Source organism: Pelodiscus sinensis, chromosome 2 (assembly GCF_049634645.1).
Source record: "Pelodiscus sinensis isolate JC-2024 chromosome 2, ASM4963464v1, whole genome shotgun sequence".
Classification (NCBI taxonomy): Eukaryota; Metazoa; Chordata; order Testudines; family Trionychidae; genus Pelodiscus; species Pelodiscus sinensis.
In genome coordinates, this window is record NC_134712.1 from 246,475,019 (window position 1) to 246,490,138 (window position 15,120).

A 15,120-nucleotide genomic window follows, 5' to 3' on the forward strand; every position below is an offset into this window, starting at 1 on the left:
AGGACTAGTTCTAGGTTCCACAGCTGTGGTGGTTTTCTATGTGGCGGGTAAGTATTCACCAGACCTTTCATGAACTGCCTAATCATTGGGTGGGCAAACACCGAATAGCCCTCTACTGAGTGCCAGAAGGCAGTGATCGCTGCCATGTGTACTCTAATAGATGACAGTGATAAACTAGAATGTTTTAGATGAAGGATGTAGTCGAGGATGCAATGGATAGGAACAGAAGAGGTATCAAGACTACTGTCTGAGCACCAGGAGTGAAAATGACACCACTTGTGCAGGTAAGTGGCTTGAGTAGTGGATCTTCTACTGTGGATCAAAATCTGTTTGATGTCTTGAGAGCAGATCATTTCTGCTTGTTAGAGCCAGTTAGGAACCACGCCATGAGGTGAACGTGGTCAGGTTGAGGATGCACTAGGGTTCCCTGGTTCCGCGTCAATAGATCATGTCATCTGGGTAGGTGATAGGGTAGGCGAGGAGACATATGAAAGAGATAAGGAAGTCACATCTGATGTGGCCAAAAGGGGGCTACAAGGATTACCGTGGCACAGTCTCTGACAATCTTCTCTAAGACTCTCAGTATTAAAGGAGTTGGGGGGAAAGCAGAGAGCAGGTGACGACTCCAGTAGAGCAGAAAGGCATCTCTCAGGGATCCTGGTCTGATGCCTGCTCTGGGACAGTTGTACCGACATTTCGCATTTCGATGTGTTGTGAATAGGTCTATAGTGAGGAATCCCCATCATAGGAAGACGTATAGGAGCTCCCCCTGGTATAGTTCCTATTCGTGATGTGTGACAAAGTACCTGCTGAATGCATCCACAGTGGTATTGTCTTTGCCAGGTCGGTACGCCGCTAGGATCATGATGTCATGGTGGATGCACCAGTTCCATAGTTGTATTGCCTCCTCACAGAGGAGCAAGATCGAGCTACTCCCTGTCGGTTTATGTACAAGACCGTGGTCATGTTGTCAGTAAGCACTCTGATGGTATGACCACAGATAAGAGTAACAAAATGCTTGCATGCATTGAACACAGCTCTCAACTCCAGGAGGTTGATGTGCTGGAAGATCTCTTGTGTGGACCATCGGCCCTGAACATCATCGGTCTTGGAGATGTGCACCTCAGCCCAGTAAAGATGCATCTGTTGTAATTTGCATCGTGGATTGAGGTCGGTGGAAAGGTATGCCAGATAGCATGTTGGTGGGAATGGTCCACCAAGTTAAGGACTTCACTACTCTTGGTGGCACAGAGACTGTCCTGTACACATTGTGCTTTCCAGATATGTAGATTGAGGCTACCTAGTGCTGCAGGCATCTCAGGTGCAGTCACACATGCGCTACAACATATGTGGTAGCTGCCATGTGTCCCATGAGTAGTAAACGGAGGTCTTGCGGACCGTGGAAAGAACTTGTATGAGGTCCTGAATGACCTGAAATCTGTTTAAGGGCAGGTATGCCCAGATGGTTATCGAGTCCAATCATGCACCGATGAATTCCAAGGATTGCTGTGGTGTCATCAATCATTTTGGAAAGTTGATTATAAGTCTAAGAGCTTCAAAGACTGCTCTTGTTATACTGGTAGACTGTTGTATGTCGTCAAAAGAGAACGCTCATCTAGACTACCCTAGAGTGTTGAAAAAGGATATGCAAATTCCATGGGATTTGAAAGTAGTTTGGATGAAGCTTTTTCAGCAAACCCCCTCCTTTTTTGAAAAACTGCGTAAAACCTCATTTTCTGAGGAAGAGCTCCACTTTTGAAAGTAAGATTGGAAGAAGATATGCAAATTCCCACAGAATTTGCATATCCTCTTTCGACACTCTAGTGTAGTCTAGATGAGCCCAGAGCGCCTTGATCAAGCAGTTGTCAAGATAACGGAATATGAACATTCTGGCTCGCCGAAGGTAAGCCGCCACTACCGCGAGTGTCTTTGAGAAGACCCTGGGTGCTGACAACAGATGAAAGGGCAACATTTTGTATTGGAAGGGTTCAAGGCCTACCATGAATCTCAGGAAGCGCCTGTATGCTGGGCGGATTGTCACGTGGAAGTAGGCATCCTGCAGGTCGAGGGACGCAAATCAATCTCTGCTGTTGAGCACTGGAATGATAGAAGCTAATGTCACCATCTTGAATCTGTTTGCGAAGGTGCCGATTGAGCCGTCCATGGTCTAAGATCAGTTTCCACTCCGCTGATTTCTTTTGGGTAAGAAAATAATGGGAATAGAATCCCTTGTCCATGAACTCTTCTGGTAATCTCTCTACTGTGCCGATGGTGAGGAGACATGAGACCTCTTGCTTTACAAGAGTCTCATGAGAGGGGTCCCTGGAAAGGGATAGGGATGGTGGGAAGGATGGGGGGAGCGAGGTAAAGGGGATCGAGTAACCCGATGTTACGAGCTCGAGGAACAATTGATTGGTGGTAATGAAGGCCCATCGATGTTGAAATGGACTGAGGCAGTGATGAAATAGGCAGGTTCCTTCGGGTTGATGAGTGAGGAGGAGGAGATTTACAGGCCCTCGACCGACATGTCAAACTTGCTGTCGGGTATTTTGTTGGTTAGATACTCTATTGCTCTGTGGATGTCATTTCTGCAGTCGCTGTTTGGGACGCTGCTGATCATATGGTCTATGTTGAGGAGCACCATATAAGAAAGGCTTATACCTCTGATAAGGCATGTATCGTTTCCACCAATACAGTGGTGTGTACTTGCCTAATGTTTTGAGCGTGGTTCTGGAGTCCTTGCTGGAGTGGAGAACTTGATCCATTTTTTCTGCAAATAAGTTTTGTCTATTGAAGGGTAGGTCTTCTACCTTTGATTCTAGTTCCCTGGAAACTCCCAAAGACTGCAGCCATGAGGCTCTGCACATCACTACGGAGGTTGTGGTGGACCGTGCAGCTGTACTGGTGATGTTGAATGTGCATCACCAGTACCCTTCCTGTACTACAGTACCCTTCCTGTACTACAGCTTTTAGAATGTGGCGTTTGGTGTCCAGTTAGGTGTTCCATGAGCACAGTTAACTTTGTGTAGTTATTAAAGTTATGGTTCGCCAGTAGAGCCGCATAATTGGCCATACGCACAATCAGAGTGGCTGAGGAATAAACCGTTCTGTAGAATAGATCTAAGCATGTGCTGTCCATGTCGTTGATGTTATTTTTATATTGCAGAGCCTTAGCTCTCTGTTGTGCCACGTCAAGCAAGTTAGGTTGTGGGAGTGTGAATAAAAAGTCCATTCCCTTTGAGGGGACAAAATATTTTGTATCTGCCCTCTTGTTGGTTGCCGTAGCAGACGCCGGTGTTAGCCAAATATCATCTGCCACTTCTAAAATTACTTAATTGAGTGGCGACGCAACCTTAGATTTTTGAGAGCTGCAGGTTTTTTAGCAGGCAATGCTATTTCTGTTGGACCTCCGTGAGTTGCACTTCCTGGCTCAACAACCCATTTAAAGAGGTCCTAAAATTGGCGAAGGTCATCAGTGAGTGATGAGTCCTCCAGAAACACTGCATCGTCAGGAGAAGATGAGGATTGGTCTGAGGGGAAAACCCCTTGAGGCTGTTCTTGGTCTGATGATTGACCCTCTTCAGGTTCAGAGTGCTGACGTGTCGGAGGATCTGTCTGAGTAGGAGTAGGAGGTCTTGTCCTGGAAGGAGTAGGTAAATTAACACGGCTGCAGGTGACGTACAACTGGCAGCAGCATGGTCACCTTGGATGAGAGTGACCTGGAGAGGAAGGATGGCATCGTCAGTAATAGTTGTGACTGTAGTGATGGCTATAGTGGCGTCTGGCGAGTGATGAATGCCTGGAGGAATATCTACTGCTTCCTTCATTATTATAGTGGGTGTAAGCTGAGAGCATGGGTGATCTAGACGATTGTGACCTCCACCTGGTGTGCACTGGAGACAAGGATGAATGTTGGTGACAGTGATAATAATGTGGCAAAAGAGAAGTGTGCGCCAAAGGACTTTGGTATTAGCCAGTAGAGCGGTGTCGTGGCATCTCCCCAGAGTGAACTGACGGCACTGGTGAAGGGGAAGGTTCCTCCAGAGAAAAAGAAATATATTCCAGGCTAGGAGAAGGAGTGATGAGTCTGCACGACTTATGACGTGCTTTTGCCGGTGTCACTGAGTGTACTGGTCCTGACTGAAGTGCACTTGACGTCGGTGCCAGCTGTGGTGCCAGTGCTGGAGCACCCTGCAGTGCAGGAGGTGGTGCTGATGTGTGATTTGCCGGTGGTGCCGGTCACATCGATGGTGCCGTCGCAGGTGCCGATTCAGGTATTGACGCTGGTTGTGGTATCGCAAAAACCACCGGTGCGGGTTCCCTCAGCAGATTTGACCCCGGTGCCGATGTGCTACAGGCCGTTTTTTGTTTTTCTGGGCAGCGGGTAGGAGCTGTCCCAAAAGTGCCTGGTTTATCCCCGGTGCTAACCTGCATTGGTGGCAACGAATGGGTTGGGGAGGGCCTTTTTTGACGGAGTTTGAAGGCCCTGGAAAATCCGCCTGACACTTGTTGGCTCTAAAACAGTCCAACTTGGGCTGAGAGGGATCATCTTGCATAGGCTGTAAAGCTTTGTTGAACAAAAGCATTTTAAGCCTCATCTCCCTGTCTTGCCTTGTTCGTGCTATGAGCTTTGAACAGTGAGGGCATTTCTGTGGAATATGCCCCTCACCGAGGCACAAGATGCAGCGGGAATGCCTGTCTGAAGCAGGCATGCATTCCTGGAAAGTGGCACACTTCTTAAATCCGGGTGATCCCGGCATGCCGAAAATGTCCCATATATTAAACATGCAGTGTTGAGATCCTTGTCCGCCTGTCTTTCTGTTTTTTTTTTTTTTAATCAAGGAAAAAACCCTGCTATTAACACTATTTAACTAGAACTATTAACAACTACAACTATTTATCAAACTATTAACTATTTTAATTCCTGTCAGGATCTGATGAGAGGGAGCTCACTCAGTCTGCGACCAAGGACAGTTAAGAGGAATTGGTGGGAGCTAGACCGCATGCTCTCAGAAAGGGTGTGAACAGCACAAGGCACCTAATGTGCATGCACGGTCTGGCAGACCACTGCTGACGAATCTCCGATTTGTGGTGCTGGGACAAGCCTGACAGCTACAATGGAGCACCCACAGGGACACTACTCAAAGAAGAATCTATAATACAGTGGCTTAATGGATCTGATTTTATTTCCCTTTTGTGCCTATCACTGTAATAGCTTTCTAATTGCAGTGTAAGTTCTGTGTTTCTGGTGATGAAATCTCAGATTTGATTCACTGACTACAATTCTGTCTGCGTATATGGCCATAGTACCTTCATATACCTGTATTCATACCCATACATGCATGCCCACACACTTAATGACACTACAGATATTAAATCTGCTTAGGTCAGACCCTTTTTCCTATTTCAAATAAGGGGCTGCTGGTTTCTGTGTGATGGAATGTGACATATGTTACAATTCCTTTTATCCTTTTTTGCAGGATTGGTATACTGTTGCTATCTTCTATACCAGTGTTTGTCAAAGTGGTCCGTGGACCCACCCTAAGGCTACGACTACAGTGCACAGTTATTTTGGAATAAGCCATTCCGGAATAGTTATTCTGAAATAGCTTATTTGGCTGTGGTTTGCCATTTGCAGCCAAAGGGAGCTGCAGGAAGCAGCAGCCCACTCCACGCTGCTTCCCACGGTTCCCCTTGGCTGCAAAGTGCAAATAGCTTATTTCAAAATAGCACATCTTCACTGCAGGGAAGCCTCAAAATTAGTCGAAGGTAAGCTTCCCTAATGTAGACGTGCTTTCTCAATTTAGAGCCCCAGGAGGAATGACTTAAGAATGGCCCTGGTGAGGGTCTATTTCAAAATAACAGAAGTTGAGTGTCTACACATGCCTTATTTCGAAATAGCTATTTTGGAATAGGCATTCTTCATAGAAGGAGGTTTACAGAAGCTGGAATAAGTCATCCATTATTTCAAAATTATTTCAAAATAACAGAATTGCTGTGTAGATGCCTCACACAGTTATTCTGGAATAATGGTTTTTATTCTGAAATAACTTTGCTGTGTAGACACATCCTAAGAAAGCTGCTAAGTAGCCATTCCCATTTGTTTATTTACTGGCTTTGCAACCATGATGCCTTGCAGTTCCCACTGGCTGCACTTTGCAGCCAAGGGGAGCCATGGGAAGCAGCGTGGAGTGGGCTGCTGCTTCCTGCAGCTCCCCTTAGATGCAAATGGCAAACTGCAGCCAACGGGAGCCACAAGGTTCTGTAGCTGCAGAGCCAGGTGCAGCCAGTTAGTGGCTCTCTCAGAGTGGGTCCATGGACCACTTTGAGAAACACTGTTTTATGCCATACAATAAAGGGGCTAAAGGAGCACCAGATAACTTTTGCAGATACAGTTATCGCTCCTTAAAATTATTTTGTATCTTGAATGCAAAGTACCCTACTTTCGTTACTTCAGTGAAAAGTTCAAGAGAAAATCAAAACGAGCAAAAATTCTTTAACTGCCTGATATTCCCTTACATAAATATACACTCTTACTTACGCCATAACAATGACGCTGAAATCCAACCAATTCCATGGATCTCGAAGGAAAGTGAATTCATTCAGACAGAATCCTCTTGCCAATATTTTTATCAATGATTCAAAAGTGTAAATGCCAGTGAAAATGTACCTGGGGAGTAAAGTGTCCAAGAAATGTGAGAACATTAGCAACTAATGGATGAGGCACACTCAGCATACTCAATCTGTGAGCTGCCTCAGGGCCCCCAGGATCTCATCCAATGTCCCTCTCGAAGATAATGGAAAGGATCCATCGATTTCAATAGGTGTTGGATCAGGACCAAACTCATAGGCAATTTGAAATATTAGCTGACAGCAATCTGGATGCAATTATCAACACTATTTCTACAGTGTTTTCGCTTGCCTCTGACAACTTTCTTTCCTAAAATCTTAAAGTGTCTCAGACTGGTTACTCCAAATTTGAAGTAACCAAAATCATAGGCCACTTTTAAAAAATGTGAACATAATTCATATCATCATTTGTCAATGTGCCAAATGAGATGTATGGTGGTCACTCTGTGAATCTGCTAATCATTTCTATAAGGAATACTGAAAAACTTACAGTAATGCAAATGTATAGGGCCTTCATTTTAAAGGCAGTATTGTTTTAAATAGAAATTGTAAATACTCAGCTGGTTTTTCTAAGTGCACTTGTCACTTCAGCAAGACTGAGGCCTCCTGAGGGAATTCTAAAGGCACTTGATACTCAGAAAAGATGTTCAGAAATGATTTAACAGCAATATAGCCCTTTTTATCGAGAAAAATTATCCTGAAAATATTGAGTTAGTTCAAACAGCATTTCACTTCTTGCAGCATATAATATTTCTTCTAAATTCTGACTCCCTTACATAGAACTTAAGAGGGTACACCAGATATAATTAGAGATGTATATTAAAATCATTACACACTTTTATGCAGATATTAGTAAATTGGATGAGCTAATAGACTGAAAGTTGTTAATTTAGATGCTTATCTTGCAACATGCTGAAAAAGGGAAGGAGATGCAGTAATGTTAATGGGATTTATGCAGGTACATGGATCCAGCTACCTAGAGTTCATTATAGGACCCAATGTTGGTAACAGCAAGCATTCAAAACTCATAAGCCCGGCCCGAAAATGACACATGATTAGCTTAAGAATAATGGCATTTTTAAAACACATTTGGTGTTCTTTTTCTTTGCCTTCTGTTAAGGCATTCGTGTTCACATTTTCAAACTTTCTTCTCTAACTAGAAAACTACACAAATCAACATTTTTTGGAAGGAATTTAAAAGGACAAAGGATTACATCTTAAAATACTTATTTAGTATTTATATTGCTTACCCTGACAAGTCTTCCAACAATGAGAAAAAAAAACTGAGGAAGGATTTCAAGGCTTAGGTCAATGAAAGGTGGAGGAAAGATAAAAGAATGTTAGCACTTTTTGGTACTTCATTTTTCATATTCTTCTTTCATTTATTCCATTATAAATCCAGAACGATTCCAATGAGTTACTCTTGATTTACAATGGAGCAAATGAAAATAGATGATGGCCCTATATCCATAAAGCAATAATCATGATGTTCCAGCACAAGCAAAATTCCTACTGATTCCAGTATAATGATACTTTGTGTGAGGACTATATTAGGCCAATAAAAAAATTAAATTAGAACTAGAGAATTCAGAAAAATAAATTCCTACAGCAATACTTACTCAACATATTTGTTCCATGAAGGAGATTCATCTGTCTTAAGCTTTTTAGGACTCTCTGACATAGCCATGAAGACACAATTTGTTAAAATAGTGCACATAATAAACAGAGTGAACAATGTAAGTAAAAGGAGTTAAGGAAAAGAACATTATAATGTAATCAGAAAATGTTACTAATACAAAAGTGTTTTAACAGTTATGGATCTAATATTTTACATCAAATTCTATAACATGCATAACAATATTATTTTGATGTTATTCATTTTAATTAATGTCACCTCATAGCACACTATTGTTAACATTATTTATTATATAGTAGCACCTAAGCAACTAAGATTGGGACTTCACTGCATAGAACATCACATGTAAAACTTGTGAGATAGGTTTGTCCCTACCAGTACAAATGTGTGACAAGGGTCCCTGTGCTGGGCCCCTAGAACCTCTGGGCCCCAGTAAAATGTACCCTTTCCCCCCCATGGGGGTGCCCTGCCTACTTGAAAGGACTCACGGTCTCAACAGGTAAGAATGGCAGAGAGAGAAATGGGATGTATGTTTATCCTCATTTTAAAACAAGAGACTGATGTACAAAGAGATAAAGGACTCAGAGCCACAAAGGTAGATTTCAATAGAAGTTAGGAACCTAAGTGGCTTTGTGGAACTGGAACTGGGCCTAAGTGACTTGCCCAAGGTGACACATATAGTTATGACAGATGGGAACTGAATCCAGATATCAGCGTCTCAGGTCAGTGCCTTAGCCTTCCTCACACAAAAATAGTGTGTTCAAAAATATGTCACTGTTTGTTACTGCGCTCCTGGCTTTTATCTTTCCTCTTATAATTTGTTGCACTCATTGTGACATATCTATCTTAAATTACATTGTAAGCTCTCTAGCACAGGAACTATATCCTTGTATGTGTTTGTACTGCATCTGGCTGAGGCTCTTGGGCAATACAAAAACCACCTTCCCTGTACCAGTACAAAACGATATGCACCACTTCTTTATCGGAGCCTGTCCTCTGTTGGCAGGATGGGCTTTTGATTACAGAACCTGCTTCTCCTCAGGGTGCTCATAGCACTCATGCAGGGCTCCTTGTATGTTGTGGCACTCTGGGATCTGTACAGTAGCAGGATCACACTCTGTCTTGGGTTTGAAAATCACTGTGGTATTCAAGAGTAACTTCACAGAGTAAAACTGCTGAAACACTCTAGTGAACCAAGCCCATTGACTTTAATGACATTACTCATAAATTACACAGATTTGGACTCTCTATTTCCTGGTTTCCAATGCATCCAACACCATCTTTCCTATCTACAGTTTTATCTTTGCACTTTCCCATTTCATTCATTCATATACAATTCATATATATTGAAGAGTGACCACTGGGGGGTGGTTACACCAGAAAGAGATGAGGAGTCCTGTGGCACCTTATAGACAAGGGCTACGTCTACACTGGCCCCTTTTCCGGAAGGGGCATGTAAATTTCAGCAGTCGTCGTAGGGAAATCCGCGGGGGATTTAAATATCCCCCGCGGCATTTAAATAAAAATGTCCGCCGCTTTTTTCCGGCTTTTAAAAAAGCCGGAAAAGAGCGTCTAGACTGGCCCCGATCCTCCGGAAAAAGTGCCCTTTTCCGGAGGCTCTTATTCTTACCTCCCCATCGGGGGCTCGTGCCCCATTCCTCCCTCACCTCCTTCCACTTACCCTTCCCTAGCCCCTTTTCTTGATGTACAAAATAAAGGACAGTTGTGTTCAAAAATGGAATCTGTCTTTATTGAACAAAACTGGGGGACACTGGGAATAAGAGGTGGGAGAGGGGAAGAGAGAAGGTGGGAGAGGGGAGGGCAACTACAATGATCAGGGGTTGGGAACAGGTCCCATATGAAAAGAGGCTAAAGAGACTGGGGGTATGTCTACACTACCCCGCTAGTTCGAACTAGCGGGGTAATGTATGCATACCGCACTTGCTAATGAAGCCCGGGATTTGAATTTCCCGGGCTTCATTAGCATAAGCGGGGAGCTGCCATTTTTAAATCCCCGCTGCTTCGAACCCCGTGTAGCGCGGCTACACGGGGCTCGAACTAGGTAGTTCGGACTAGGGTCCTATTCCGAACTACCGTTACTCCTCATGAAACGAGGAGTAACGGTAGTTCGGAATAGGCACCCTAGTCCGAACTACCTAGTTCGAGCCCCGTGTAGCCGCGCTACACGGGGTTCGAAGCAGCGGGGATTTAAAAATGGCGGCTCCCCGCTTATGCTAATGAAGCCCGGGAAATTCAAATCCCGGGCTTCATTAGCAAGTGCGGTATGCATACATTACCCCGCTAGTTCGAACTAGCGGGGTAGTGTAGACATACCCTGGGACTTTTCAGCTTAGAAAAGAGGAGATGGAGGGGGGACAGGATAGAAGTCTCTAAAAGCAGGAGTTGGGTGGAGAGGGTGCATACAGAAAAGTTCTTCATTAGTTCCCATAAAGAAGGACTAGAGGACACCAAAGGAAAGGAATGGGTAGCAGGCTTCAAACTAGTAACAGAAAGTTCTTCTTCACAAAGCAAAGAGTCAACCTGTGGAACTCCTTGCTGCAGGAGGCTGTGAAGGCTACAACTAGAACAGAGTTTAAAGGGAAGTGAGATCAAGTCATGGAGGTTGGGTCCATGGAGTGGTATTAGCCAGGGGGTAGGAGTGGTGTCCCTGCCCAAAGTTTGTGGAAGGCTGGAGAGGGATGGCACGAGACAAATGGCTTGGTCACTGTCTTCGGTCCATCCCCTCCAGGGTCCCTAGGGTTGGCCGCTGTCGGCAGACAGGCTACTGGGCTAGATGGACCTTTGGTCTGACCCAGGACGGCCATTGTAAGCTCAGGGCTCAGGGTCGGGGGTCTCAGTGGACCACCTTGATTTTCATGCACTCCTGCTCCTGAGTGGCCAGGCTGGCAGCTCTCCTGCCCTAGACGGCCACCTTCCTGTGCCTAGTGCGGAGATCGTGGACAAGGTCCACGATGTCCGCACTAGCCCAGGCGGGTGCCCGCCTCTTGCGGTCCCGGGCAAGCTCCCGGGAGCCGCCAGCCTGGTCCCGGGAAGAGGGGGAGGGCTGGGGGGCATTGGGTGGTTGGCTCGATCCGTGCCAGGTGCAGGGTCTGCTGGCTGGGTGCTGGCAGGCTTGCACCTGGCACGGGCACCGTAGCCAGCCCATGCCCCTTTAAGGGGTCTGGGGCCGGGAGGGGGGCATAGAGTTTCCCTGGTGTTGGTCAGAGTGGCCACCAGGGAAACCTGGGAAGCCTTAGCATCCCACTAGTTCAAATTAAGGGTCTACACAGCCCTTAATGCGAACTAGCTAGTTCGAACTAGGCTTAGTCCTCGTACAATGAGGTTTTCCTAGTTCGAACTAAGCACTCCGCTAGTTCGAATTAAGTTCGAACTAGCGGAGCGCTAGTGTAGCGCCTATTAAAGTTAGTTTGAACTAACGTCCATTAGTTTGAACTAACTCTGTAGTGGAGACATACCCTAACAGATTTATTGGAGCATAAGCTTTCGTGGGCAAAGACCCACTTTTGTTGTTCATCACTACTTTTCCACTTTTGTTTGTTCTTGCCCTCCTCCTCAAAAGTGGAAAAGTAGTAATGAACAACAATAGTTTCTTCAAAGAGAAACTGCTGAGCTACAGTTCATCTGCAAATTTGACACCATCAGTTTAGGATTAAACAAAGACTGTGAATGGCTAGCCAATTACAAAAGCAGTTTCTCCTCCCTCGGTGTTCACACCTCCACATCAGCTGCTAGAAGTGGACCTCATCCTCCCTGACTGAATTGACCTCATTATCTCTAGCTTTACTCTTGATTGGTACTCTTTTCATATGCCTGTATATTTATACCTGCCTCTGGAATTTCCACTACATGAATCTGACGAAGTGGGTCTTTGCCCACAAAAGCTTATGCTCCAATAAATCTGTTAGTCTATAAGAGTGACACAGGACTCCTTGTTACTTTTGCAGATTCAGACTAACACGGCTACCCCTCTAATACTTGACATCAGGAAGAGAGTAGCCAGCTGGGATAAAAGCTCTCCATATTGCTGGCCATGACCCATGGGTAAGTAGCCTGCCTCTCCCAACCTTCTCCCCTTTGGCCACAGAGCCTGAGGGGGAGAGCCCCACCAGGTAACGGCCCCATCGCTGCAGTGTTTCACCTAAGAACACCTCTGAGACTGGCCTGTGCAGTTCCCCAAAAGAGCTGCCTGGGATGGGCTGTGCAGCCTTTCCCTCCCCTGAGGAGCTGCCAGGGCTGGGATGAGCAACCCCGGCCAACCCACTGAGAAGCTGCTGGGGTTCGGCCATGCAGGCCCTTCCCCTTTGAATAGCTGCCAGAATCATGGACCACCTGCACAGTCCCACCCACCCCAAGGACCAGCTGGGGACAAGCCCTGCCCCACAGGAGCTGCCAGGGCCAGCCCATGCAGTCCTAGGTCCCCTGCCCCCCCGATGAGCTGCTGGGGCTGGGCTGCACAGCTTCAGCCCCTACCTCATCCCACCCCAGGAGCTGCCAGGGCTAGGGCTGTTCTGTACAGCCCCAGCCCATTGTCAGGACCTCATCCCCCGCCCCAGAAAAGGGGCAGCCCTGGCCTCCACCCACCCCTTAGAGAAGCCAAGGGACGGCAGCTACAGCAGGCAGCCTCAGTGAGCCCCCTCGTTTCCCAGTTCCCTCCTTTTAGCCCCCTTGCCTGAGCCTCCCACCTCCTGCACCCTGATCCCCTGCCCTGAGCCTACATACACACACAATCCTCTGTCCTGAGCCCTCCACACCTCCCAGCTCCCTGCCCTGACTCCTGTACTCCCCATTACCTGCCCTGAGCCCCTCAACCTCTGCCCTGACTCCTGCACACACCTCACCATGAAGGAACTGAGCAACAACTGGTAAGTCTTCTAATATATTATTAGGAAATACTTAAAAAACAATAATAGTCTGGTAGGAGTAAGTGTTTTTGTTGTTGTTGTTTTTTTAGTTTTTCCTGTTAGGGTATGTCTAGACTACATGCCTCCTTCGACGGAGGCATGTAGATTAGCCAGATCGGAAGAGGGAAATGAAGCCGCGATTAAAATAATCGCGGCTTCATTTAAATTTAAATGGCTGCCCCGATCTGCCGATCAGCTGTTTGTCGGCAGATCGGGGCAGTCTGGACGCGACGCGCCGACAAAGAAGCCTTTCTTCATCGGCACAGGTAAGCCTCGTGAAACCAGGTTTACCTGTGTCGATCAAGAAAGGCTTCTTTGTCGGCGCATCGCGTCCAGACTGCCCCGATCTGCCGACAAACAGCTGATCGGCAGATCGGGGCAGCCATTTAAATTTAAATGAAGCCGCGATTATTTTAATCGCGGCTTCATTTCCCTCTTCCGATCTGGCTAATCTACATGCCTCCGTCGAAGGAGGCATGTAGTCTAGACACACCCTTACAGACTAACTCAGCTACCCCTCTGAAATTTTTGGAATATATTAATAGTAATTTCTAAAATAATTATCCATAAGATATCTAAGCATGTGTATTATTATTTTTAGAAAAAGGCTAGAACAAGCATATAAAATATAACAAGTACAATACAAAAAATATAAGTAAAGCCACCTGAAAGGATATTTGTGTACCAAAATTTTAATCACTGCTCTTCTGATTGGATGAAAAGGGCTAAGTATACATAAGGCACGTGTGGCAGTAAATCGGAAGATTATTTTTCCTTTGTTCAGTACCATAAATGTCTTTAAAGAAATGGAAAACATGGGAGATTATATTAAATAAATTGAATGTCACAGAAATTGAATTGAGAATGTTAATGGTTTATATCTGCATCCAGAACTACAGATTATAGGGAAAAGTTGTGTGTCTGGACCTGCACTTTTTTTAACTGAAGGACTTTTTTGTAATTTTTGTCTATTCCTTTCAATTTGTTATATATTTATACAACACAATTTTCAAAGAATTAATATGAAATATTGTATACTATGGAGAATTTATTATATATCATTTTTCCCAAAGAAAATTTAAGCTATTAAAAAAATCAGTTGTAAGTGCTCAGCATGAAATTCTGTTCTTTAACCCTGATCTTAAAAAGAACGTGCACATAAGTCATGCGTTCATGTCAACATTCCCATTAATGTAAATGGGACAACTCATATGAAAGTTAATTTACATACATCTGTGAGCACTGCAGGATCAGGACCTTTATTTGCTGAACCACTTTCTCAAAATTCACTAATATTGACATTAGAACTGGTCCAGAATTTTTCAAAAAAGTTTTTCATCAAAAAAATACTGATGTGCCAAATCTGAAACTTTTCCCACAAAAGGGATCGTTTTACTAACAATTTAAATGTGAATGTTCCTCAGCACCAGGGTAGAATTTCTAAGAAACCAGAGGCCCCGGGATATACAGTCAATTGCTTTCTTTCCCTTAATTTCTGTACTTGGAACTCTTTGACTTTGAATATATAATATTCTTCGGACCAGAGAGAGACAATTCTATCTGTTTTGGCACTCTACTGGGGATATGGGAGACCTGGGATCAAGTTGCTGTGGCAATGAATATTTAACTATTTATACAAAATGTAAAAACTGCAATGGGAAAGACTTGGAAAGATCCACCTCTGTTAGGTTGGGGATTAGAGTACTAACCAAGGTGTGGGAAATGTAGGTAAAAGAATTTAAGTCTAAAATATAGTCTATAGAAAACTTTGTTGAAAAATTGGTGGTTCTGTAAAAATATATATATTTATATGTTGTATTTCCTTTTTAAAATTTGTAACATGAGAAAATAAATTGTATTAAGTGGTTCTGACTAAAAGCATCCTTTAGAGAGAAACTGCACATAATGTAGTGTCTTTAGTCTGCCTACAAG

General features: G+C 44.6%; 1 protein-coding gene across 4 annotated transcripts in view; it reads right to left on the bottom strand.

Moving 5' to 3' along the window:
- Positions 1-15,120, bottom strand: part of LOC102448247 (sodium channel protein type 5 subunit alpha-like) — a 190,422-nt gene that overhangs the window by 115,117 nt on the left and 60,185 nt on the right. For 3 of the 4 annotated variants that reach the window (XM_075922840.1, XM_075922838.1, XM_075922837.1), the window contains exons 1-2: positions 8,250-8,360; positions 6,542-6,670 (exon numbers count right to left, since the gene is read on the bottom strand). In XM_075922840.1, coding sequence (XP_075778955.1) covers positions 6,542-6,670; positions 8,250-8,347 — 227 coding nt within the window. In that variant the 5' untranslated portion in view covers positions 8,348-8,360. Of the gene's footprint in view, positions 1-6,541; positions 6,671-8,249; positions 8,367-13,865; positions 13,985-15,120 lie in introns of those variants that run through there. The other variant, XM_075922841.1, reaches the window with a different exon arrangement.